Source organism: Actinia tenebrosa, unplaced genomic scaffold, assembly GCF_029948245.1.
Source record: "Actinia tenebrosa isolate PJP-AT-01 unplaced genomic scaffold, QUT_ActTen_1.0 PGA_scaffold11__36_contigs__length_13525064, whole genome shotgun sequence".
NCBI lineage: Eukaryota > Metazoa > Cnidaria > Anthozoa > Actiniaria > Actiniidae > Actinia > Actinia tenebrosa.
This window is the reverse complement of record NW_028292571.1, coordinates 559,599-585,081: the sequence shown is the minus strand read 5'-3', so window position 1 is coordinate 585,081 and position 25,483 is coordinate 559,599. Positions and strand designations below refer to the sequence as shown.

The 25,483-nt window shown below is 36.1% G+C and overlaps 4 protein-coding genes across 6 annotated transcripts; 2 read left to right on the top strand and 2 right to left on the bottom strand.

The window, feature by feature from the left end:
* Positions 1 to 1,774: 1,774 nt before the first annotated feature.
* LOC116294465 (two pore potassium channel protein sup-9-like) lies at positions 1,775 to 5,482 on the top strand. Of its 2 annotated transcripts, XM_089027318.1 has the most exons (3): positions 1,791 to 2,425; positions 3,763 to 3,864; positions 4,007 to 4,109. In XM_089027318.1, the coding sequence occupies exons 1-3, from the start codon at positions 2,119 to 2,121 to the stop codon at positions 4,009 to 4,011; spliced, it is 414 nt and encodes a 137-aa protein (XP_088883444.1). In that variant the 5' UTR covers positions 1,791 to 2,118; the 3' UTR covers positions 4,012 to 4,109. The 2 variants fall into 2 exon arrangements, with proteins under 2 accessions (XP_088883443.1, XP_088883444.1); XM_089027317.1 differs by having other exon boundaries at positions 1,775 to 2,425; positions 3,763 to 5,482.
* Positions 5,483 to 6,205: 723 nt separating this feature from the next.
* LOC116294463 (coenzyme Q-binding protein COQ10 homolog B, mitochondrial) lies at positions 6,206 to 12,023 on the bottom strand. 2 transcript variants are annotated; one of them, XM_089027316.1, is made up of 6 exons: positions 11,902 to 12,023; positions 11,629 to 11,832; positions 10,525 to 10,720; positions 9,496 to 9,597; positions 8,603 to 8,762; positions 6,206 to 6,686 (listed from the first exon to the last, which is right to left on the bottom strand). In XM_089027316.1, exons 1-6 carry the CDS (start codon positions 11,979 to 11,981, stop codon positions 6,676 to 6,678), a joined length of 753 nt encoding a protein of 250 aa, XP_088883442.1. In that variant the 5' UTR covers positions 11,982 to 12,023; the 3' UTR covers positions 6,206 to 6,675. The 2 variants fall into 2 exon arrangements, with proteins under 2 accessions (XP_088883442.1, XP_088883441.1); XM_089027315.1 differs by lacking the exon at positions 6,206 to 6,686 and adding an exon at positions 6,713 to 8,143.
* Positions 12,024 to 12,082: 59 nt separating this feature from the next.
* LOC116294461 (chaperonin-containing T-complex member BBS12) lies at positions 12,083 to 17,437 on the top strand. The gene is made up of 6 exons (XM_031702057.2): positions 12,083 to 12,209; positions 12,446 to 12,482; positions 12,909 to 12,996; positions 13,684 to 13,809; positions 14,269 to 16,003; positions 16,731 to 17,437. Exons 1-6 carry the CDS (start codon positions 12,170 to 12,172, stop codon positions 17,078 to 17,080), a joined length of 2,376 nt encoding a protein of 791 aa, XP_031557917.2. The 5' UTR covers positions 12,083 to 12,169; the 3' UTR covers positions 17,081 to 17,437.
* LOC116294462 (origin recognition complex subunit 4) lies at positions 17,402 to 25,217 on the bottom strand. The gene is made up of 13 exons (XM_089027314.1): positions 24,790 to 25,217; positions 24,613 to 24,703; positions 23,887 to 23,962; positions 23,580 to 23,665; positions 23,425 to 23,473; positions 23,161 to 23,309; positions 22,410 to 22,513; positions 20,617 to 20,686; positions 20,408 to 20,494; positions 19,624 to 19,732; positions 19,092 to 19,187; positions 17,961 to 18,028; positions 17,402 to 17,813 (listed from the first exon to the last, which is right to left on the bottom strand). The coding sequence occupies exons 1-13, from the start codon at positions 24,939 to 24,941 to the stop codon at positions 17,631 to 17,633; spliced, it is 1,320 nt and encodes a 439-aa protein (XP_088883440.1). The 5' UTR covers positions 24,942 to 25,217; the 3' UTR covers positions 17,402 to 17,630.
* Between the last annotated feature and the right edge of the window lie 266 nt (positions 25,218 to 25,483).

Genomic DNA, 25,483 nt, shown 5'->3' with positions numbered 1-25,483 from the left:
AAAAGACGACAGACATAAAAATAAACTCAGAGTCTTTCGTCAGTTCAAAACGGATTATAACTTTGAAGAATATTTAAGTCAAGTCACCAATATTAAGCACAGAGTGGCGCTTACAAAATTAAGAATTAGTAACCATAAGCTTGAAGTAGAAACGGGGAGGTATAAGAGGCCTTATCTCATTTACGATGAAAGGATTTGCCCAGTGTGTAAGTCGGGAGTAGAAAACGAAAAACACTTTCTAGTTTGGTGTCCACTATATGACTCTCATAGAAACGACTTAAGAGAGTTCATAGAAAAAAACACCAGCATTAATTTCAACAATATGAGCGCTGACAGTCGTTTTATGTTCTTAATCAATTCAAAATCAGCGTCTCTACAAAGAGCCATATCAGCATACATTCATCAATGTATGCTGATACGTGAAAATGAATTAAGAAAATTACCTAATACATAGTATATATATATACCTATAATATATTTGGAATCAAACACTCATGTACTATTAGTATAAGGTGCCAAATAAAATTGTATTGTATATTGTATTGTATTGTATATCTCAAGCATCGGGGGTTTTTTTTGGACAAATGCTATGCTGTCATATACTAGTATATAATATGATACGGCATCAGAGTTCGCAAATTATGAAAATTGATAAAATTGCGAACTTTATTTTTGGACTATATATTTATGATATAATTTTTACTAGTCGTAATACGGTAATTCATTTGAAGAAAGTGGAGAACATAACTATGTCTCTAAACTGCAGTGATGCATACTACATGAGAGACGAAAATAAATTATTACAAAATGTATCGCGGCCGATAATAATTCAGCGATGAGGGAGAGTATTTGAAAATGCAATGTTTATGTTGGTCGGATCGGGAGGGCGACGGGGAAGGGGGTGACAAGAACAAAAACGTTACATGAAAAAGAAGTAATAAACATTAATAAAGATCACTTAGTTTATTCTTAATTAGTGCATGTGTTTTTTTAAGATTTTCTGATATTCTTTGCATCCATTGACCTAAATGTCCCGGTGTGTAATCGTTTGTTGACCGCGTCATCGACACATTTATTAGTTGTCTAAATCTTGCATACGTAATGAGCTTTCCAGTTATTGAAAAAGCCTTATAATTAACCGGCGAGACTTCTGACAACCATATATTGTCCGAGACTAAGTCTTTTAAAATACTACCCCGCGAGCAGAAGATGGTTTTCTTCCCCTCAGCAGGACGAGCGGCAGCCTGTCAATTGCGAACTTTTTTTTTACTAGTATATAATATATACAGCATCAGAATTCGCAAATTATGAAAATTGATAAAATTGCGAACTTTATTTTACTAGTATATAATATGATACGGTTCGAAAATTCGCAAATTATGAAAGTTGATAAAATTGCGAACTTTTTTTTACTAATATATAATATGTACAGCATCAGAATTCGCAAATTATGAAAGTTGATAAAATTGCGAACTTTTTTTTACTAGCATATAATGTGATACGGTTCGAAAATTCGCAAATTATGAAAGTTGATAAAATTGCGAACTTTTTTTTACTAGTATGTAATATGATACGGTTCGAAAATTCGCAAATTATGAAAGTTGATAAAATTGCGAACTTTTATTTTACTAGTATGTAATGTAATTTTAAAATAATTTAATACGGCATCAAGAAAATTGCGAACTTTTTTTTATTAGTACTGTTAAAGAAAATTGCAAAATTCGCAAATATGTAAGTTCCGGTATCAAACGTCAATTAATCAATTCATTAAACGATCTCATTCAGAATAATCAGTCGAATGCACTCGTCGCTCTACGCTAGACTTTTATCAAGCAGTCGAGTACGCCATTCTTTGCTCGATTAGATTTGATTAATGTTTTATTGACAAGGTTGCAAGTAACAACTCCAAAAACCTGCGCTTATATGGCTCTATCTATCCTTTGTGTCAAACAGGGTTTAATTGACGTGTAAACAGGAACCGGAAAAACAGGAGGTGCCTTTGAAGAGCCGGAAAAACTACTAAGACTGCTGTGCGCTGCTGTGCCGTCGGCTGTACTGTAAACCGTGGAACTGACGGAACACAACTGATCTCGAATCGCTTTTATACGTATTCTCGCGATGACTGAAGTAAATTGTCGCACACAGATCTTGACGATATCAGTGTGGCTGATCGTTTGTATTACGTATCTTTGTCTGGGAATGGTTGTCTTTGTAGCACTCGAAGAAAAGACAACCGACCAAACGATACAACACAAGAAGAAAATGCAAGAGAACCTAAAGACAGATATTCAAGTCAAGTTCAACTTGAGTGACCAGGAGTTTGAATATCTGGTCGAGCGAACTGTGGAGGCCTATTCGTCTATGCCAACGCAATGGAGCTATCTAAACTCGTTTGCATTTGTCTTCCAAACCATTACAACAATTGGTAAGTCCAGTCCCCCCCCCCCCCCCCCCCACGAAAAATTTTGGGGGGGGGGGGGGAGGGAGCTGTGCCCCCCATACTTTTTGAGGTAGAATCATAAAATCTTTTCAATAAGAATAAATGAAGTTACTACGAAGCAAGATAGTCTGAACAGTTGTCTTATGTTGCACTGCCACAAGTCATTTACAGTCACGCTTGACATTGTTAACATTGCCAAAGAATGTGAACGGACAACGTTTAATGCATACGTATTTTGGAAATTTTTGAAAATGAGCCCCACGCGATTCTAAAAGGCTCCGCCGCCTCTGAATTGAATTGATAGATATGTATACATAGGAAAGGTTAAATAATAATAATAATAGAGAGTACTGTATAAATACTAAAATAGAAAAACGATTATAAGAATACTAATTTTAAAAATATATGATCTAAAGGAAAGGTATTAATTAAGGGGAATTTTTTTTTCAATAAAGAGCAATAATGGCAAAAAGCGCCAAAAACTAGACTTTCGTATTAGTTTTGATCCAATTTTCGTTTTGGGTTAACACTCAAAACCTTTTTCAAACAGATAGAAACTGATGTACTATGATAAAATGTCTGTTTGAAGCGGTATTTTCAATTGTACAAAGATGTTTTGTTGCCGGGATTTCGTGTTAGAATGTTGCTTTGTCTGGCTTTTTTTTATAGAAAATATATGGGAAATAAGCGAATGAAGGCCTAAACCTCATTTTCGAATAAAATTTTGCTTTGGGCATATCAAGCTTTACTCTATATGTTAGTGTCGAAGTTGGAGTAGAGAAAGCTCATTCCATATAAAAAGACAAGTAAAATTAGAAAAACTTTGGAAAATCGAGGAAGGATACGGGGACGAAGCTAACTCGTGGGTCTGCCTCGCAGACAACAGACACAGGGAAACACGACACTCAATGTTTGCTTTGGGTTAACACTTTGATTCCACTTTCATCGGTCATCTCCACTTCCAAACAAGTTAAGCTTTCTTGAAACAAGATTTTAGCCTTTCTTCAAGAAAATAGTTTTTGGCGCTCACTGCTTGAATACGAAAAGAACTCTCTCTTAATATTAAACCATCACTGCTATATTAAACCATCAATGCAGAATTTGAGCACAAGTGAGTGTCGGTTTTGAAAACCAAAACGATAGATTTAACTTTAATTTAAAACTTGTTTGCATCTATATACTTTACCGACTTGTTGGATTTGACAAAAAAACAATTATTCCTCTTGCCCTCATGGCCTATGAGTCAAAAGCCCATTCGGCCTTCGGGCTCGAGGACTAATCGCCAACTCAAATAGTTTAATGATTTTTTTTTTCAATGTCAGGTTACGGCTACATCACTCCAATTACCGATGGTGGTCGAATCTTCTGTATATTCTATGCTCTGTTTGGTATCCCTTTAGCTGCATTACTTCTCCAATCGACAGGTAAAGCCATCTTTCAGATCCTCGTGGCGGCCATAATTGGGTTGGAAAAAAAAGTCCTGGGAAAAGTGAACGTAAAAAATGCCGAGGAGAAAAGCTTCATCGGATCGTTCCTTTTACTGACTGTTGTCATCATTCTCTACAGTGTGATTTTCGTTCACGGTTACCAACAAGGTACGTTTGTCGAAGGGGTATACTCTTGGTTCATTACCTTGACAACCATTGGGTATGGCGATATTGTACCTGGCCAGTCTTCGAAGAGCTTGACGTTGATATGGATGTGGATCATTTTTATGTTTCTGGGTCTGAGTATCACATCAAGTGTTCTCAACTCATTGGGAACGTGCATAGAAAAGCGCCGTAAAAAGAAGACGTTTTGTAAATGTTCCAAGTGGAGAATGGGGTCAGCAGTTAGTCCAGACCTGGTCCCACTTTTCTCACTAACTGAATAATTCGTATTTCAAAAATACAAAGAAATACAAAAAAGTTCTTTTAAATCAGTCTTTTTGCGCTACTCGGTTCGTCAATGCCGCTCGCTCATCGATAAAAGTGGATGCAGCTCTGTACTACAGAGTACGACGGTCAAGGAACTGATAGGAAGTAAAAATAGATGGAAAGGCCAGTAGACGGTTCGTACATCAAGCGATCACATAAGAACCACGAGGCAATTAAGCTAAGTCTGGAAGGCAAGATGAATGTACCGGAAATTGTAATTTAATCTTAATGTCATTCTATTTTTAAAATACAAATATCTTAGGCTGTAGTTTAACTCAACTTGATCTTTGCACTCATTTTATATCTTAAATAGAGTGCATACCATATATCGGTGAAAAAGTTAACTAACAAAATTGTACAAATTACTTCAAAGTTTTTAAGTCCATTGTCTACTGAACTTACCATTTTGTTCAAATTTGTGCAATTTATTACGTTTTTCACGGATATATATGGAATGCACTCGATCACCTTAACCAATAGGTATTTTTGGAGTCATATTGCAATTAAATGGATAATTCAAAAATTGAAATAAGCGCTATTCAGTTTATGTACAAAATTAATTATAACTTTACGCGGTTTATTCCTGTGACTCTAGGATTTAGGAATAGTGAGGAGAGGCCTATGGTAAAGACAAGCAAAAAAGATGCACTTTCCATTTTCTTTCCATTCTTTCACTTTCCTTCCCCTGCCTACAACACCTGTTACACAATGTTACTTGGGAATATTTAGTTCATAAAGAAAGCCTTTCTTTGCTTTGAAATGCTTGTCCCTGCATTTCTTTGGTCAATGTTTGCTGTGGTCAATTTAGTCAAGTGAGAATTAGTAGCTAGTGTAAATACCTCTGGGGGAACCCTGGGAGGGTGTGGGCTGGGGAGTGAGGAAGGAGTGAGGGGATATTAGACTAGCTACTAATTCTTGCTCAGCCAAATAATTTAACCAAAGCAAACCGGCCAAACAGTGACCAAGACAAATACAGGAACAGCTTGCAGTCTATAACAGAAGTCTCGAGATGCATCAAATTTTTTAATGTGCATTTAAAAAAAAACCTTTTTGATATAAAAATGCAAAATATTTGTTTTAATATGATCCCTGTTGTATACTGATTTTATTACAATTATTATTTGAATGTGGCCTGACCTATTTCTCTGTATACATCTCTTACACGCACTCACTGTATTATTTTGCTTGTAAGATCTTTACAGGTAGGTATATCCCCCATTCGTAAACCATTTTGTTGGTTTGTTCAATTTTGTATATTTTTGTAATCTTAAATACAACTTTTCATTCATATAATATTATGTGAGGTCTTTTTGCATAGGGTTAATACAGACACTCAAAAAACTTTTGCTCATGCATGCGTGCCTTTCAGCAAATTTTCCAAGAATTTAGAAGAGTTTTAGTGAGAAAACAAATGTTCATTTTCTCCGAGTTTACAAAAACATTAACGAGTATATTTCAAAGAATTAACCAAAAGTTTTAAGCACTGACTTTAAGTTTTCGCATTTTGTTATTTACAATAACATGGAGGCATTTTTTAAATTTTTGCATACTTAGAGCATGCACAGACGTTTTTCACTCGTGTCTTCAATTTAACAAATCTTTCATAGATTTCCAATGACTGTCCTCTTATTGATCATAGATGATGTCTTAAAACTCAAGTGGAACCATGAGTGCAGTTAGTGTTTTCACTATAAAGATTGGAAGACCTTAAGATGTCACCTATGTTCAATAAGAGGACAGTCAATGGAAATCTATGAGCGATTTTTTTCATACAATAAAAAAAAGATATAAGGGATTGTTCATTAATTATGCCTTGGGGGAAGGGGGGGGGGGGGGGGGCTGGAAGAAAGGTAGGGGTCTTTGAAAAAAAATCACGCAAAGAAGGGGGGGCTTTAATAGTATTAAATAAATTTTGTAATAGTAATAATTATTAAATTTTGCTGACTTAAAGGAGGGGGGGGGGGGTTGAAATAAATAATTAAGGTATGTCTATAAGGTCACAAGGAGGGGGCGTCAAAAAAATTTTTTAGATAGAATTGGGGGGTTGTGAATTTTTCCAAGGTTTTCTTCAATTTTTCCTCCAGCCCCCCGAGGCATAATTAATGAACAGTCCCTAAAGACGAGGAAAAAGATTAAAAGAGACACGGTTTCAAGCTTGTGCTGGCTCTGTGCATGAGCGGTTCGTCATTCTATGTGTCTGTCCTCCTCCGATTGGGAGATTATGCTCTGTTATTGCAAAAGCCGTGTTCCATTCTTAGTATTACTTATTATTTATTACCCTAGCCATATATAGTTTATCTTTACAAAGTCTGTTAAATGTTATCTTGGATCTGAAAAATAAAAGTGGACAGGAATAGCATTAAGTTAAAATTCCAGCTTCTAAAACTAGTATAAACTGTCAATGAAAAACAAAATATTTTGGGCTTGTTCATCATCATTTTGTGTTGTCACAAATGTGCCATAAAGTTTAGGATTTTAATTCATTTTTACACGCAAAATTATCAGAACATTGGAAACCAAAAAAAAAATCCAATAATGAATAGACCCTTTTCGAGTTCCAAATCATGTCTGTATTCCTTGATTACAGACTCATTTACTCGGGGTTAGCCTCGTATCGGTGTCTAATTACTCACAAATACCAACGGTAAAGTAAAGAATGCACAACTCCAACAATACAAACACTTTGAAATTCGATGGACCTTGACTGGAACATGTGAATATTCTTCACAAAATGGAAGCTAAGCCTGTGTAAATGAGTCTGTAATCAAGAAACACACCGGTAATTTGGAACTCGAAAAGGGTCTATTCTAATAAAATTGGATTTTTAACTTCATTTTTTGGTTTCCAATGTTCTGCTAATTTTGCGTGTAAAAATGCAGTCTTGGGGGGAGGGGCGATGGGGCACACATGTCTTTGGACTGTAACAATAAAACATGATAGAAAACTAAGATAATACAAGACCATCTCCAAATCTAATCCCTCTAGTAACATAATACTGGTGATTTTAACATTCTCAAAATGGTTTTACCGAAAAACCATGTAAAATCATAAAGAGCATATGAGAATAATTAAAAAACTGTCAAAGTTTCAATCCAATAAACCAATCTGAATTTGCTGAGGAGATTTGAAAATAAAAATTGATTAATTTTGGTAAAAATGTGTGTGTTTGTCATGCTGGTGGTTAGCTCAACAACACCAAGATGGCAGATGATTTGCATATTGAAGTATAAAAATATTCTTAACTGTTCTCTGGTAATATCATAAAACAATTGCTTTTAATGGTTCTGGTAAGATCAAATATTATTTTTAATGGATTGTGTTTCAAAAAAGGTATATTTTTCATCCAAAAACATGGATATTCCTGTTATGAAATAAACCCAGTAAGCCTGAAAGCCCTGTAATTCAAAGCTTAGGCCAGCTTATAATATCATTCCCAAAAACGTTTTGGAATTGGGCTTCTAGATGTAAAAAGTTCTGAATTTAGCATTTTGATGACATAGCACGCAATTCCAGAATATGATGATAGCATTGTTATATTTCATAATGACTTAAGCAATCAGGTCCAAATACTCTCATAGAAACATGTCATAGATTGTTATTATCAGACAGTAAAATAGACTGTCTCCAACAAGACTCAAAAACTGTTATAGATATTGAATGATGGGTGGGGTAGTGGTTTACCACTCGCCTCTCACCACTGTGGTCCGGTTTCGAGCTCCGGCTTGTCAGACTGGATCATATGTGAGTTGAGTTTGTTTAACATGTTGCTCTCTCTTTGGTTTCCTCCCTTTGTAAAAATCAACATTTGAGTTGAGTGTTTTATGTTAAATATAGAACGTAGTGTGTTTTATAAAATAACTGTTATGAATGTCGCGTTCTGATTGGTTTGGAGCGCATGCTTTATGAGAGCACATTGCACGCATGCGCACTTTCCTTTGCTTCATTCCTATCTATTATTGTAAATTTGTATTTTATAAAAGAAATAAAAAACTTGCTTACTGTGCTGTGTACAGTCATAAAGCACTTGGGGATTGGCAGAACACTCGAGAAGTGTCGAGAAGCACTCCGCTACAAGTGGTGCTTCTCCTAACACTTCTCTCGTGTTCTGCCAACTTGTGTTTTATGACAGCACACAGCACATGTGTACGCGCGTTTTCTATTTCTTCAATAGTGCATGTGAAGGGAACCTCACGGAAGAGGCCTGTATGGGGAGCTTGGTGGTTGTAAAATATAATGATTAACTTACTTGGTTGAGCAGCCCTAGATTTTAAAGCCTGTCGCAAGTGATCTGGCCCATATAAATATTGACATCGTTTTTCAAATGCTCTAACCATTTTCTTTACGACTTCATCAAAAAATAACGTAGAGAGTTGTGAATGTAAAGCTGACTTGAACTCAAACTCAACCTAAATAAAGGAAAAAGATCAGTGTCTGTCAGTATTTTGTGTTTTTGTCCAGGATCTTCAGTTTTCCTTCGTCTGCAAAACCAGGGCAGGGATGCTCGTGTTACCTCTTAGGGTTCCAGATATGCAATTTGGGGGACAGTTGAAATTCAGGATATTTATTATCTGACTTCTATCACTTAGATCATAGATTATTGGTACCTTTTAGCAATAAAAATCATTAGTTGCCATGCCCAACTGGACGGGACTCAGATACTTCTAAGGGGTCATTAAATCAAAATTTCCTATGAGCATCCCACCCTACTATTTATAGGAGTCCCCCCCCCCCCTCCTGGGCTGAAAAATTGACCTTGAAATTTCAGTTGGAATTCAGTAGATGAAGAGCCACTCTGAAGAAATGAAAATCACTGATAAATCCTATTTATCTTATTTTATATTTATCTTATTTTAATAGAGTACAAACACTAAAAGTGTGCAACACTTTGCACTATTTAGTAGTAAATGGTGCTAATTAAACAATAGAAAACAATAGGATTAGCATAATTTAGCAGTACTATTTAGTGGTATTTAGGTTACACACTTATAGTGTTTGTATTCTATACTAAATAGTTAATAAAGTAAGGGGCATTTGGATAATATAATGGATATATATGTACACCTGGTGAGTTGGTTGGTAGAGAATTAAGTTGTACTATTAACAGGTCATGATGATGACATTTTCTTAAACGATTCTTACATCAAAGTCCAAGGTACATGTGTTTTGGTTTCCATGGAGACCAGGACTAAATTTCCAAATTGTTTTCATGTAGTTGAACATTTCTCCATCAGAGCATTCAGACTAGGAAAGATTGTAATAAATTAAAAACCAATACACTAACAATAATCTGATGTTACTGCTTATGCACAGCTCTTTTGAAGGGCAGTTTCCAAATTTTAAACCTCAGCTAGGTTACAGGGTATTACTTTCTTCATTGGTAACAATGACCCTTTCAGGGTTTGGTATAACCATCTACAATATTAGCGTGAAGGTCATGGTCATCAACAAGTCCACTTTTCACAAACAAACAACATTTAGGAAATGTGTTTTTGTCACTTGGTAAAGATCTATATGTTAAGCGTATGCTACATGGAGTGTATAAGCAGATTAAAAAATCTGCCTCAGTTGGGTTCTCGCGGGACTCGAACCACTGACCTCTTGTTTGCTAGACAAGATCTCAACCGCTCAGGCCACTGAGGCTTTAAGGGAGAAGGTCGTGTTAGATCTATATTTTAATCAAATCCACGCGTGATCTTACACCCAACATGAGTTAGGACGAACACAGTTCGGAACCCGCTCAGAATATCCGTTAATCGACGGAATTTTTATCAATTGTGAATTTAACATTAAGGAAGTTTGAGAATATTGTTGCACACAGGTTTCATCATAATAATTTATTGTATTTATTGAATAAAACCCGCTTCTGTACTGGAATATCATGCCACTGGTAAACTTTGTACCCCATTTGCACAAAACACTGACAGTGTCAATCCAAACTCAAAATATGGTTTTGCTAGGGCTTACAGAACAATTATTATTACCGCAGTTCCACAAAAACACTTTCAAAAATGACCAGGAGTCAAAGGGTTAAACAAATAATATTGTTGCCCAAGCTTTTGGGTTGTCAACTGAATATCAGGGGTGAAAAAGTGATTGAAAAACAATAAGAAAATGAACAGAGAATGGCCATTTTACAATTACTGAAAATTCAATACAAAGCAAACTTACTTGAACCATGTTAGGAGGTACAACCGATACCACTGAGGTGTATGTCTCTGATAAAAGAGGTGGAAAACCAACACAGATTCTGGCCTTGAAATGGCCAGGTTTGCGATTATATGTAGAGGAGTTTCTGCACCAAGGAACAAAGTTCTTGTAATCATCAACATCTGCCACAACTGCATAAATATCTTCCATAGAATACCTGTGTTTTAATCAATCATAATCAAACAGACTTATTATTAGTTAAGGTAGTATCTATTTAAATATTTTGGTTTTAGATCAAAAGCATGAATTTTGGTAACAAGATCAATGCCTTACAGTAGACTACCTATGCCAAGACCTATGTACACTCCTACGCGTGTAGTGGCAGCAAGTACATTGAGTACACAATACTGCGTGTAACAAACTACATGCAGCTGATTTCCTGTATGAGTATAAAATCCTTTTGTTTTGTCCTCCATATTGAGCTTTTTTAATGTAACATGTAGTGATTTTTCCATAAACATAAGTTTTTCAGTATCAAAAAATCAAACAATTTATCGTTTTTGTTGACACTTGGTATAAAACAAAAGACTTATTGGCTGGATCCTCAGGAAAGCAGAGTGTTTTGTGGTCCCTCAAAGGTGATGTTTCCCAAAGTTTCAGCACCACAAAGCACACTGCTTCCCTCGGTCCCAGTCAATAAATGTTAATAATAGAGGCTTTGCAGTTCTATGTGCCGGCACCCATAATACAGCTTGGACTGCCTGTGGTTAGATGGCAGAACAACAAAATCCCTTTGCCCTTGGGAATTGAATTATTATTGTATTGTTCCTGCCATCTAATATGGCTGTCGTCACTTGATGGTGCCTCTATTGAATCGTGGTTCACTGGACCAATACATGTCATATAAGCTCATACTAGAGAGTGCCTCCAAAATCAAACAACATAAGCTCTACTATTTTCCTTATAAAAGGGAAATATGATATTACAAAAGTGTATTACAAGGTTATAGGCGGAACTAGTGAAGTAATACATTTGTAGGTAAAATCACCAATGAAAGAAGTATGTAGATATTTTTAGTTTTTCGCAGATATATTTTTTTGAAGCTTGCTTGAGATGATTACATACCCTATTATTCTCCTCTCTGAATATTTCTTTTTTCGTGACTGACCAGGTCTAGGTATAAAACCAGTAATAAAAGTTCTCCTTGGAATCAAAACAGTTTCAGACGGTGATAAGTAAAAATCTTCTTGGGTATTTAGCTCGTTTGTCATAGCATTTTTGTTGGCACAGGAAGAAAGTAATCGCCGGCGATTACAGGCGTTCACAGACCTAAATAGAACAAAACCATTCAATATAACAGGTAAAAGGCAGATAAAAAGCAAATCTCTCCATATTTACCCTAAACAAGTCCGCTGTATAGAGCAATTGAGGGATAAACGAGCTAAACGGGGTATTACACCAAACGAACCAGCCGCCATCTTGAATCTCCCAAAAAAATAAATGGTTTATGTCGTCATTTGACGACTACTACTCGGAAAATACTCGGAAAGTCATCGGCTAAGTTGTTCTTTAATCAGCAGGCCTAAATAATATTACACGTCCAACATGGTGGATCAAAAGTTGGACTGCAATGGTTTTTCTTTAAAAAATACACATAACGAATGCCATGAATGTAAAGGGGAGTTTTCAAGCAGCACAAGCTATTGGTAAAGAAGCATAATTTTTCTAAATGATTTTTAAAGCGCACTGTCATTTGCCTAGCAAACACAAAGTCTTCTGTGTAGACTTTCTCATACTCAAAGTCCATCTGTAAGTTTATTACCCCTCACGACTTCGTCGGTTGGACTCTCAGTCTCGCACACGGTCGACTTGGAGCAAGTCTATCTTCTGTCATGCTGGGCTGTAAGATTAAATATTTCGTTTTCCTTTTCATTCATTGCAGCATCCTCCATCAAGACTCTGCTTGGACCTTCTCAAAGGTAATTTAGGATTGCTGACATATAGCCATAGCAAGCTTTAAAAAACTGGGAGGGGGCACAAAATCACTTTGCAAATGAATATTTAATCTAGGGAAAACAGATTCAATCAGGGCAGAACAGACCCTCTCTGCGCTGTTAAAGAGTCATAAAAAGACAGGCTCATTAAGTTCTTGATAGTATCAGGGGGATATGATATATGTAAAGCTGTGATCCTGTTTTTTATAGTGTGGGATGCATTTTTTAAATACCTTTTTCCTTCAAAAATATCTTTAAAATGCAGAAAATAACATTCCTGCGAGCCATATATTAAGAGTTTCTTTGGAAGCATGCCCCTGGACCTCCTTTGGTTTCATTTTGCATAGTCAGCAGTGAGACTCGTCTTACACTGAATTTTACTGAGTCTTGATTATATTCCTCACTCTTTAGTACCAAGTGCTGTGTTAATGATGAAGATGATAGCAATGCTATCATATGCAGCAATGCTGCCAAGATTCTTCAGTATCTGGTAGTTGAGGTTTGTAGACATACATTTAGAATCTTCCTAATTAATATACATCTTGATACTCCTTAAAGATCCATTTTATTAATATATTTTGCAGTTCCCATTAGGGCTGTAAGATAATTAGCATTGTTTCGCAAACACCCCCCCCCCCCCACCCACCCACCCACCCACCCACCCACCCATTACAGAGGATACAAAGTTTGAGCAAAAAACCAAAGATGATTCTTCTAGTTACTGTAATAAAATTAGTTAATCCATTTGTCTCACAATTGAGGGCCATTTATAGATATGACAACAATGATTGCACTGCAAACTGCTAGTCTTCATGAGGCATGTGGTGTAGACCGTATTGTGCGTCTGTTAGATATGTTGGTTTGATCATCTGTGTTGTCATAGTTAATAGCTAATAATTAACTAATGAATTATGGTGTTTTGAATGGATGGTCTGTTTGTGCAGTAGTCAATAACAGCACGAACCAATCATCCAGTCAACACAATTCAATGAGGATTCAAGGACACACCACCACCTGATGAAGATTGACTAGCAGCTTGCAGTCAAAATGTCACTGCCCTTCCTTCCGCTATCTTTTTTTTTTTTCCACAATAAATAATATTTTTTCATTCTAAATTTTTAGTAGTTGATATAGCAGAAGAGAAATGGAAAGTAGGTTTAATGATTGTCATTTGTACAATATCTAGCACCCTGTAGGGTACATCATCAATGATGCTTGCCAAGCAATGCACAAGACATATGGCTGTGGATGTAAAACATTAGTTTGTATGATAGGCTTTTGGAGTAGATCAGCATTAACACTACAACATGAGGTGAGTGTCCACCTACATTAAAGACACCAAATATTGTTTACCAGTCTGTAAACAGAAACCTTTAATCTTTGGCTGCTACCTTGTAGTGGTTGTGAATCTTACATGTCAATCACAGTAGTTTTGAGATATAACCAGGTTCTGTGATTGGTTCATTGGATAATAAACTATCTTGTTACATATTGTGGTACATTGTTATTGGAAGAGTACCTCCCCCAGCACCATTGATACATGGTTAAGTACTATCCCAACTGCATGTCTGTATACATGACTGCATGTACGTAGGTACAATAATTATCTTTTGACAGTCATAATCTCCTCCAATCAAAAAGTGAAATAGTTTCTCTCATGCCTAAAATTCCTGTAGTCTCCCTTGCAGCCATTTTTAATGTTGTCACAATGGGGAGGTGACAATAAGAACAGCTGTGGGCTAACATTTCTGTTGATTTGCCTTCATTTCAGGGTGTTCCTTTATCTATCATATATAAACTTTTTGATGAAGCACTATTTAACTGCTTTCAAGTGCTTGAAGAAATCACACTTCCAATACAAGAGATACTCTACGAAAGAAGTAAACATGGTGCTATGCCATCAAGCATATGGAAAACATCACAAGAAGATTCCAGTCCAACTGGCTCAAGACCATCTAGGTTAATAATTGAAAAAGTATGGTTAACTACTGAAGATGATATTAATGAAGTAGGCTTTGCACATAGACTGGATGGTGGTTTGCTAACAACAGATAAATCTCTTGCACTTTCTCTGAGCATGCATGAATATAAAAAGGAGATTCAAAACTTGGCTGCAAAGTTGCCTAAAAGCAACAAAACCCACAACAAGACAATATTAATGGCAGATTCTCAATGTTGCTCAGTCATCAAAGGAAATCCTTCTAGACAATCTTTAATATTTGATGATACCGTTGAGGATGAGTTTGACTCCTGTTTTGATGATTTACCTGTCAATGTTGGAGCGAGTTCTTTGGAAGGAATGGCATGCAACAACACAAAACAAAATACCAATATATCAACTAATAAATCGGAACGGGAGAAAATGGATCAAATGCTAAAAGATCTTAGTTTTTCAGGACAAAAAGTAGGATCACCTAAGGTTTCCAATGGAAAAAACGTTTCAGAAATCTTAAAAAGCTGCCATAACTTGTCTATCGATTCTCCCAAGACACAAAGAGTACAAGAATCTTATCAGGAACAAAAACATTCTTTTCATCAAGGTAGCTTTAATTTGGGCTTCATAAGAAAAGGAGATTTTGAAAGACTTGGGAAAATGTTATCTCATGGAAAAGACAAAGTGATGGGTCTTGCAGTGGAAGTCATCTTTCATCAGATATCTTCCAGTAGGAAAAAGATGCATTTGAATAGATTTGATGTTGATGAAAATGCTATAAATATTGAGAGAATTATTGGACCAATAAGTACTCATTCAAGTTTAGTTAATGGAATCCTCTTGCATCAAAAAGCACAGCCAATTGGAGCATTTCCACTGAATGCTTTACGTGTGGCTTTGATTAATGGAGACATCACAGAGGAGTTTAGACATGTTGGCTTTAAAGACTTGTTTCAGACCAAGAGGATTTTTAATAAAGACTCTTATGAAAACTTTAGCACCAGCAACAACTCCTGGCTTCAGATGATTTTAAGTGTTTTGAGAACATTGAATATCGGCGTCATAATTGCAAGAGGGAATATTGATACAGACTTAGAGGACAGCTGTCGAGCATTGAACATACAAACATTTTCAGGAATTTCATCAAAAATACTTCAGCTTTTGTCACAATCACTTGGTTCAACTGTCGTAGTTTATCTTACAGACTTGAAAGAGTCTCATATTGGTAGACCTGTTATCCTTCATCGCTGGAGGGGACCACAGCCTGGGATGACCAATGATAATAGATATTTCGTAGTTTTAAAACTGCATGAAAACCAAAAAGCTGATACCATCTTGCAGCATGGTAGAAATAATGTTGGATTAAAAGAAAATATGAAAGAACCCATTGATGATAGAGAGATTTTGCAAACTGTGTTGTTATGTGGTCCATCTGAGCAACTTGTAATGGATTTAGAATTATCATTCTGGAATTGTGTTTTCCGTCTTCGAAACACCATCAACTGTGGGTCTATTTTACCAGGAGCTGGAATTACGGAGATGACATGTATTCAGAAACTCAGAAAAATATCAGGTAAGAATGAAATACACTCACTGGACCACTTCACATGAGACCTGAATATCAATAATTATCATATGACTCGTATCTGCCCGGGCACACGCTCTTAGAATAACCTTCTGGAAAATGACGAATCCGTGTGGCCCTGCTCAAATCCTGCAACCGTATTGACATAATTTGCAACTTTTTGAATATCTTTTTTATTCAGGGTCATATGATAAAATGCTTATTGACTGAGTTAGGTCAGGCCATACGGGAAAATATTTGGCTCTCGATCATTTGTACAGACCTCGCTGCACTCAGTCCGTATGGCATTACCTTGAGCCAAATATTTTCCCGTACAGCCCTCCCACTCAGTCAATAAGTACATATTATGTACTGTTAGAATGCCTTTTAACTTTTTCATAAGACCAAAAATAAAAGGTAAGTATAAGCATTTTCCAAAGCAAAATCTTTAACCTGATTTCCAAACCTCAAATTTATTCCTGCTTCGCCATGTTGTTATGGGGTAATGCTAAGGTCAAAGTTACTTTGAGTGCAACATCTTTCAGAAACATTGTAATTTATACTAACTTTACAGCACACTTTGCATACTTCTAAGCACATGTTCTGTCATTAAACTGACACATTGTGATGCAAAACTGGCTTATTTACCAAATAAGGCATGCGAACGCTATATTTAATGTGGTCATATTTTTGGGCATTGCACTATAAGTTATAATTTGATGTTTGGAATTGACAGAGAATCCTGACCACCTTGAAGATAAACACAGTAAACCCTCAAGTTGGTTGCAAGTGAGTCTATCATCCTATCGCCCAGTGGTATATGCAACATTTGCAGATGGACTCGTAGAATTTCTTGTCAATCTTTTATCTAACAGTGGGTGCATGATGAACTATGGTCAAGCCCATACTGCTGTCCAGGAGGCACTAGATGACCATGACCAACAATCATCAGGGTACCAGTATCCTCTGGTAGCTGATGACTTGATTGCAAAAAGGAATGCATGGTCTAAAGCTGTAGGTGTTGTATGTCTGATGATACAGTCAGACATGGCAATTGTAACTGGAAGTCAGGCTAGTACAAACTAATCTACAGCACTGACTCATCTGTATGTTAGACATGTTATTTACCAGCTTGTTATTTACCAAGTTGGTCTGAAAAGGGAAAAATGCTTGAGGTCTTGAATATAAGGAACAAGGCCGTAAGGTTTTATTCCATGTTTTATGACTTGATTTTGGAAATAAACTTTGTCATTTCATAGTTCACCAAGATGTGATTAAACCTGTGATAGTGCTATGCTTTCATGGATGCTGGGTATCCATCATTATTCATTCATGTACATTGTACAAATGTATCTTACAGTGAAACCCTTTTATGAGGTTTTATTCAATTGGTGGACAAGTACTCACTTATGAAATAAATAAATAAAAATTTATTAAACAAAATCAGTTGTGTAGTAGTTATTTTCACACACTCTTCTGGGTAGAGCAATAGTTTTATGGTGCTACCATTGTGATGGGTGTGCCGAGGGTGTGCCTAAGTCCAGATGACACAAATATACAATCAGCTCCAACATACTGATGACCTGATAAAGGTATTCACAGTTGTTGACTTATTCACCGTGATGCATTTCTTCACCTATTCCAAGTCACTTTTAGCCCAATGTCTTACATCTGTAGGGCACTCTGGGTATTTATCAACAGCCTCCATCACCTGTCTAGTGTTCAGCAGTAAGACCATCAGGCGATATTCCTTTTGTACATTCTTTGATGAACCTTCTATGGGTTTGACTAACTCCAAAGCTAACAAATGCTCAAAGGCCTAAAAGAAGACCAAATATAATGTGACTAACCTATCATAATAGCAGGATTTGCTGCACTTTCTGATGAACAGACAGACAGACAGCCAACAACAACAGACAGTGAACAAACCATCAAAGAAACAAGAGTGACAAGCAAGTAAACTAACCTTAAAAACTACTTCTCTTTCAAAATACTGAGCTGTATGGCCAGGCCTCTGAGTAAATTTTTTGTATTCTGAATGATTTGAGAAATATTTGAGAGACATTTTATCATGACATTTTACAGTCAGACTCTGTACTACCACCTAGAAAGAGTAAACTAATCAAATTGTAGAATGAATTCAAAAACAATGCCAAGCCAATGTTAAGCCAATCAGAAACCTAGACTGCACAAGAATGCTAATTTGACCCTGATGTTACTTGTAAACAACTAGATAGCCATTGTCATTTTCTTGTGAGAATATAAGAATATGTTCAAACGCTATTGTTTTCTGCTGGTTTCAGATTGGCTCCAATACTAAAGGTTGGAATATGTTGTTTTCATTCTAAAATTCGATTGGTTCTTGCTGTCTAGGTGGCCCTGGTTATAGTAGTCACACTGTAATAATTCAGTTTGTTTTGAAGCATCAATATTTTACTTAACCAACCACCCCAAACAATTGAGATTGCTGACTGAGTTCTCAACTCAAGGGCTGTGAAGTATCCTAAAAGAGTTGATAGATAGATAATTTGTAACACCGTATGGTATGTAAAAATGAAACTGACGTTTCGGACGTTAGTCCTTCATTGGAGTAAACCAAAGAGGCTTAGATTGGACAATATAAGAGAATGGTATACAAAAAGGTAAAAGTGAGAGGGGGGCATAGATTGGAAAATTAGCAAGAAGTGAGGAGCTATAGCCCCACCTCTGCCCCTCCCCCTCCCCCTCCACTATCCATTTCTATTTACTTTGTGTATGAATCAAAGTTGGACTACCTATATTGAACTACAACTGCCATGTTCTGCATACATTTTATGAATTTAAAATCCTTACATTAAGCTCTGCATTAAGCTGAAAGATTGCTAGGCAATGTAAATCAAAGCACTCTGGGAAACTGAGAATTGCAGAAATGGAACAGGATAATCAAAAGAAGTATTTTTGTCTGTTGAAGTATTTTTTTGGAAGGAAAATGTTTGAGATTAATTTTTAGAGGAGGTGAAAAAGCATTTTACAAGTTGAATCTATGTCTACCATCATGCTTTGTACTAGAGATCTGCGCTTATAAATGCACATTGGTTATTGAACTTTTATGACATACCTTTGAAAATCATTTCAAAATTGAAAGGGTCGCCACTGTAGGTGACTGTCAGGTGTTTCATGGCCACTATTAAACAAAGCTCCAGCACTGATACACCTAATCCAAAACAACACTCAAAACACTCAACAAGTAACTCTCAATGATGTACTTACAATGAAGCCAACAAAGCATTGAATTGATTGCCATTAAATGGTGAAATAAGATGAAGCACAAACTGCAAGAGCACTTCTCCTAAGATTTGCTACACAATTCAAGTGACTATTAAAGGAATGTTGAGAATTTTCCCTTTACATTTACCTTTACAATGCAACTACTGTAACCAGGACCACTTTTTTTTTTTTTGCTGCTTTCAGATTGGCTACACTATCCAAAGTTGGAATGTATTGTTTTTATTCTACAAGATTTTATTGGCTCTTGCTGTCTATGTGGTCCAGGTCTTAGTAGTTATACTGTAAATTTTAACAAACACAAACCTTCCCAGTTTGACAGAGATTGAAGTATGAATTGAATATTGAGAAAGTTTTTTCAATACCTAAAAGAACTGCTTGCTTATGATCTTTTTGAAGTTCCTTCTGAGCTGTCTGAAGATCAGCAGGTGTCAAGAATGGATGCTCTGGGTTTAACTTGCACACTGGTGTAGTCTGTTGAATAAAAACTGCTATAAACATCAACATGCTTTCACGGAGCTTAAAATAATTACTGGTCATGATCACACGCCAAATTAGTTCTAGCTTCGGCCATGCAGGCTCATTTCTAACCAAAATGACTGACAAGGCAAAAAGATTGGACTGCAATTCTGGTTGACATTGTCCAATGAACCAATCAATAGTTTAAGCCCTGCCTCACTTTCTTGCAGTCAACAATGCAGAAACAACGTAAACAGTGAAGTATGATTTTTGTTAATATTTCAAAGTCAGACTAACTTTTTCACACAATCTAGAGGTAAAAAGCAAAAACAATGCACCAGATAGATGCCATATCAGCCAACTGTCGGCTGTGGTTGGTTGGCATCCCACCAATACTCTATCAACAGTCCACAATTCCAAGGCCGACTATCAGGCAACAGGGCAATGCTGGGATCATGCTGATGTTGAGTTTTTCTGAATCTAAAATCCAGCCTTCAGTATTGTAAGGAAATCAGTGTACACCCTTTCTCATAATAACCTGGGCATCTAAGCTTTTATTTAATCTGTCAATCAAAAATTATTTCTTACCAGCTTGTTTATGATTAAACTGTTTAACAGATGGTAAAAACCCCTAAAACATGTTCAATCATTCTTTGAAGTATTTCAATACTTAAAGTCTTATTGTCTCACCAGAAGTTTGTGCAGGGATCTCACATCTTTTGTTAAGCTAAATTGCTGCCTCAATACATCTTGGGCTTCACTACTCTTGATCAAATCCTAAAACAAATTGAAATTATATTCTAAAATTAATTTTAAAATATAGGTATATTCAATAACTAAATCAAATGATGTTTATCCATAAGTATACACTTGATTGAAATAAATCATAATAAACCCACCTCAAGATGTTCATTCCATCTTTTATAGAATGTCTTGTTTGAAAGAGAGGATGGAAGAGACAATATGGACCTAAATGAGAAATGAAATAGGAAAACTGGTCAAAGAAGGCCCAATGCATGGCTGGGACTGAATATGCACATAATATTATTTGGCATGTAGCAGGATTCGAATATGGGTCGGAGCATAAACAGAAGCATAAGTGAAAGCATAATGAAAAAAGGGAGACAGAAGCAGAAGCTTAACATCAACAGGGGTATGAGCAGAAAGATGGAAGGTTTCCTTCTCCTTAAGGTGGCTGGACCCCCTCACGCTTGACCGCTACCTTCCACTTTTGGAACGCTAGTGCATAAACGTCTTTTATCTGATTGCAAATCTTTTTTGCACATAAGTCACATAAAGATTGAATTAATATTTGATGCAATTTTTAGTGAGATCGGACGTCATAACACGTGATTATGATGAAATATTTGTTTTCGTTTAGAAAATATATTTAGCCTTGCAGAGCGTTCAACACTAGAATACTTCGTACCACGTAAATTGGAAAGCAGCCAAGCGAGATGAGACCGTGCATGGTGCGAAAGAATTTGGTGTTATGATCATTAGCAAACAATAGAATTCCCAGAGCATCAAATCGTTGGGAAACGATCAATGTTTTCTGTATTTCTCGTTCACTTTAGATCGCTTTAAATGAGTTCAATAGTCTTGCAATTTTGTGTAATATTAGTTTAAGTTCAAATTTGTATCCTGACGTAATTTTGAGAGAAATGATGGTGGTACGAGAAATGATGGTGATGTATGTGGTACGAAGCATTTTAGTGTTGAACGCTCTGCAAGGCTAAAATTATTTTCTAAACGAAATCAAATATTTCATCATAATCACGTGTTATGACGTCCGATCTCATAAAAAACTACATCAAACATTAACTCAATCTTTATGTGACTTATGTGCAAAAAAGATTTGCAATAGGATAAAAGACGTTTATGCACTAGCGTTCCAAAAGTGGAAGGTAGCGGTCAAGCGTGAGGGGGTCCAGCCACCTTAAGCTTAGAACTGCTTCTATCCTCTGTCACAAGTGAAAACAATATTCTTCTGCTTCATGACAGAAGCACAGAAAGTCAAGTTATTTTCATTATTGAACATAAAAATGAGATTTTTCCATTTATTTTCCTTGCACTTCCTTCACATTCACAATTTTCACTAAAACATAATGATTTCAACTTTCTGCTTCTGCTTCTACTTAATAGGCTGCTTCCATTGCTAGTGAAAGCAAGCACCCTTAGAAAATGCCGCCAACCGCCAACCGGTTGGCTCAGTTGGTTGAGCATCGGACTTTCGTCTGGAAGGTCGTGGTTCAAGTCCCGGCCGGACCAACACTCAGGGTCTTAAAATAACTGAGGAGAAAGTGCTGCCTTTGTAATTACATCTGCAAATGGTTAGACTTTCAAGTGGCTCGGATGACCACTTAAAATGGCGGTCCCGTCTCTTCACACTCATCATTACTAACCAATATTGGAGGGACGTAAAAGAACCACTGAAGACCTAAAGAAACCCTGGCAGTGACCACCCTCAGTGCCTACACTTCATACTAACCATCTCTCATGCTTGTAAATTGCATAAAAGCAATCTGTCATTCACTTCTCAATGTAAAGCACCTTTGATTATGTTCATATAGAAAAGGTGCTATATAAATTCATAAATCATTATCATCATCATCATCATCATAATCATCATCATAATCATCATCATAATCATCATCATTATCATTAAATGAAAAAACCAATATACACTTACCTAACTATTTCAAGGTAATCCCCAAAAGAAGCCGAGTTAAACAAATGAATTTGACGATGTGAAAATCTTGACTTAACCCTCTTTTCTAGTAATTCAACTACATCCTGTTACGTAAAAGGATACAATAGCAGTTATTATGAATGCATGCAAATGGAATGCAAATGAGACAACAAGCATTGTATCGGCACAATAGCCTCACTTGTATGATTCTTATTGCCAGCTCAACTGTAATAACAACTGCAGCTATTCTTTCATTACTTGAAATTCCAAGGACTTGAAAACCCTTTTTTAATACCCATTTGACTTTTAAATTACCTCTTGTCAGTGAAGATGTACTCTAAATAGTGAATTAAGGACGTTCATAAGCAAAAGATCCTATTGTCAGAGTTTTTAAAATTTTGCATGACGATAGAACATCATACTACAAGTAAAAATGCAAATAAAAAAATGGGGGTCATCAAATTCCTTCAACCATCAGTATGCAAGGAAGTTCGTCCTTTTTACAAAAATAAGCCCTATTAGAACTCTAAGAAATTAACCAAATAATAATATTAATTAGCATTTAAAGTTTGTGTTAAAAATTGGAAATGTTACTTAGAGATTAAAGACATTTTCATGATATTTTGCTTACGAAAACATTGGAATGGCGTCATCACAACAAATTTAGTGCACACACTAAATTCATGCATAGGACAATGCCATGAACGTCCTTAAAGACCAAGAGGATATTTCACTCAGATGAAACACTCACCAATCTACAAGTCAAACCAACTACACAGATAGGTGTTTGTGCTGACTGTGAGACATCAAACAGGTTATACAACAATGTCTGGTTTTTGTGATGGATGAACAAGTCAAACTCATCCAAGACAAAGAGAATGGAAAGACTTTCATGTCCACCTGAGAAAAATGTAAACTTTAATTATTACCATGAAGAAAAATAAGCAAAAATAAGCACTTGCCTTATCTATAGTATAACTGTAAGATTATTACCAAGGCATATTAATTTCCTTACCACTCTTTAAACAGTCCAACAAAAATGCAAGGTTTTCTGCAGATGACCCCTGGAAAATAAAGAAAAATCAAAAAACTTTCTGTTGAGATATTGGGCATTCAATCAGCTGGAATAAAATGGGCTTATTTTCAGGTAAAACATATTAATTTACATACAAATACTCGGTCACCAACAGTGTTTTCCAGCTGTAACTGCCTTGTTATGTCCATCATAGCCAGTCTGTCATCAGTATGTACAAGACCTACATGCCAAAAATGGGATAATAGTCAGTTATGATGCATTAATCTTAGAGATGATTGCAATTTTGTACATTTTTATTGAAAGCATGCTGAGATTATATAGGGGTGCACTATATAAGAAACTTATTAGAATATGTTATATTATTTGACAATGGGATCTTCATGTCTATCCTTTGAATATTGAAAAAATCACTAGTATTTTAAATTCAAAGTTGAGGCGTACCATTCAAATAAACCTGAATAATATTTTGTTTCACACTTTTGGACTTGCATAGTGAATCCACTACTGTTTTTAAGACCTGCAGATAAAAGTGGATTATAATTACTACTAACAATATGTATATTAACACTAGAAGTTGATAGGAGTACTCCTCCCAGCATTATGTCATAGTTGATTTTCCACAATTGGATTTGTTAGTATATTTGCAATTGCCAACAATGACATATTAAAAAAAGATGTAAATTATACATCCTGGTTAGTTCACACAAACGTTTGTTGACATATATATAGGTCATTGAGAGTGACAACCGCTTAATTTTATGCCTTCCTCTCACCTCTGGACTGGATTAGAAATGATGTGTAGTGTGCAGTGAGTATATATTTCACTGCGTGGATCAGTGTGGTGGGTATTGGGTGCAGTAGTAAGCTGTGGCCTGGTTGCCATGGTTACCTCCATGGAAGGGCATGGCCAGCAACTGCCTGATAGCCTCCCAGACTTAAGTGTCATACGATACACATGCTAATAATCAGTCAAATATCAATAACTAATGACATCTGAGGCAGGGAGTTGATTTCTTTGTTGAGAACCATTAAATAAAATGTGCAATTCCAAAATTCAAAGCCCCCTTTTTAAGAATCTCTTAAGATTAATAAAAAATGCAAATTTAGTTTAATTAATAATTATTATAATATTTCCTAAACATTTCTTTAAAGCTTTGCAAGTCTTACCAAAGACTTTCCACTTCCTCTTGGACCCACCAACAGAACAGAATTGCTTTCACCGTACTCTGCGCACCTGCTAATTAGACTTTTAAGTTGTCTGAAAAATATCAAATGGATTGGTATCTTTTAGGAGAAAGAGAAGGAAAACTTTAATTTTGATGTAACTAAATGTGGAAGACTCACGAGGCACTGTCATAAAGTCCATGCAAATGGTGTGGTACATCACCCCTGAACAAACGACCACGTACAATATCTAATGCTTCCAGTATATCATCAGAGGTTATCTTTTCATCTTTAAGATTCTGAGTCCTCGTCCTACTCTTTTGGCCTTTCATTTTCTCCGTTTGATCATGACAAATGTGTTTCCTTGCAACTCACAAACTCAAATAAGCCGCCATATTGGAAGTTATGAACGCGCGAAGACTGGTGCAGAATTGAAGACTGGCTGGAGCGGACGGAAGGACTCGGGATCGTGGATCGAGTAAAAGCAGACTTGTATCAACAATCTCAGACGGATGAGAAGAATTACAGTGCAATTATTGCAACCAAAGCCCCATCAACAAATTTTCTAAAAAATTACCCAATAGTGTTTGTGTATTTAGACAATCATTTAGCGGCAAATATTAAATTTAGTTAAAACACTCATTACTAATTCATAAGCTTATGGTCCAATTGGAGCCAGCATACACGTCACATGCATGGACCTTTATACCTGATAAAGTCCTTTTCATTAGTATTCAAGTGATTTTATATAAAGACGCATGTGTCTTTATATAAAGATACATGTGATCTTTATATAAAGATCACTCAAATACTATGAGGATGACTTCATCAGGGATGAAGTATGCATCCAAGTTTAGATGAAGACATCATAGAG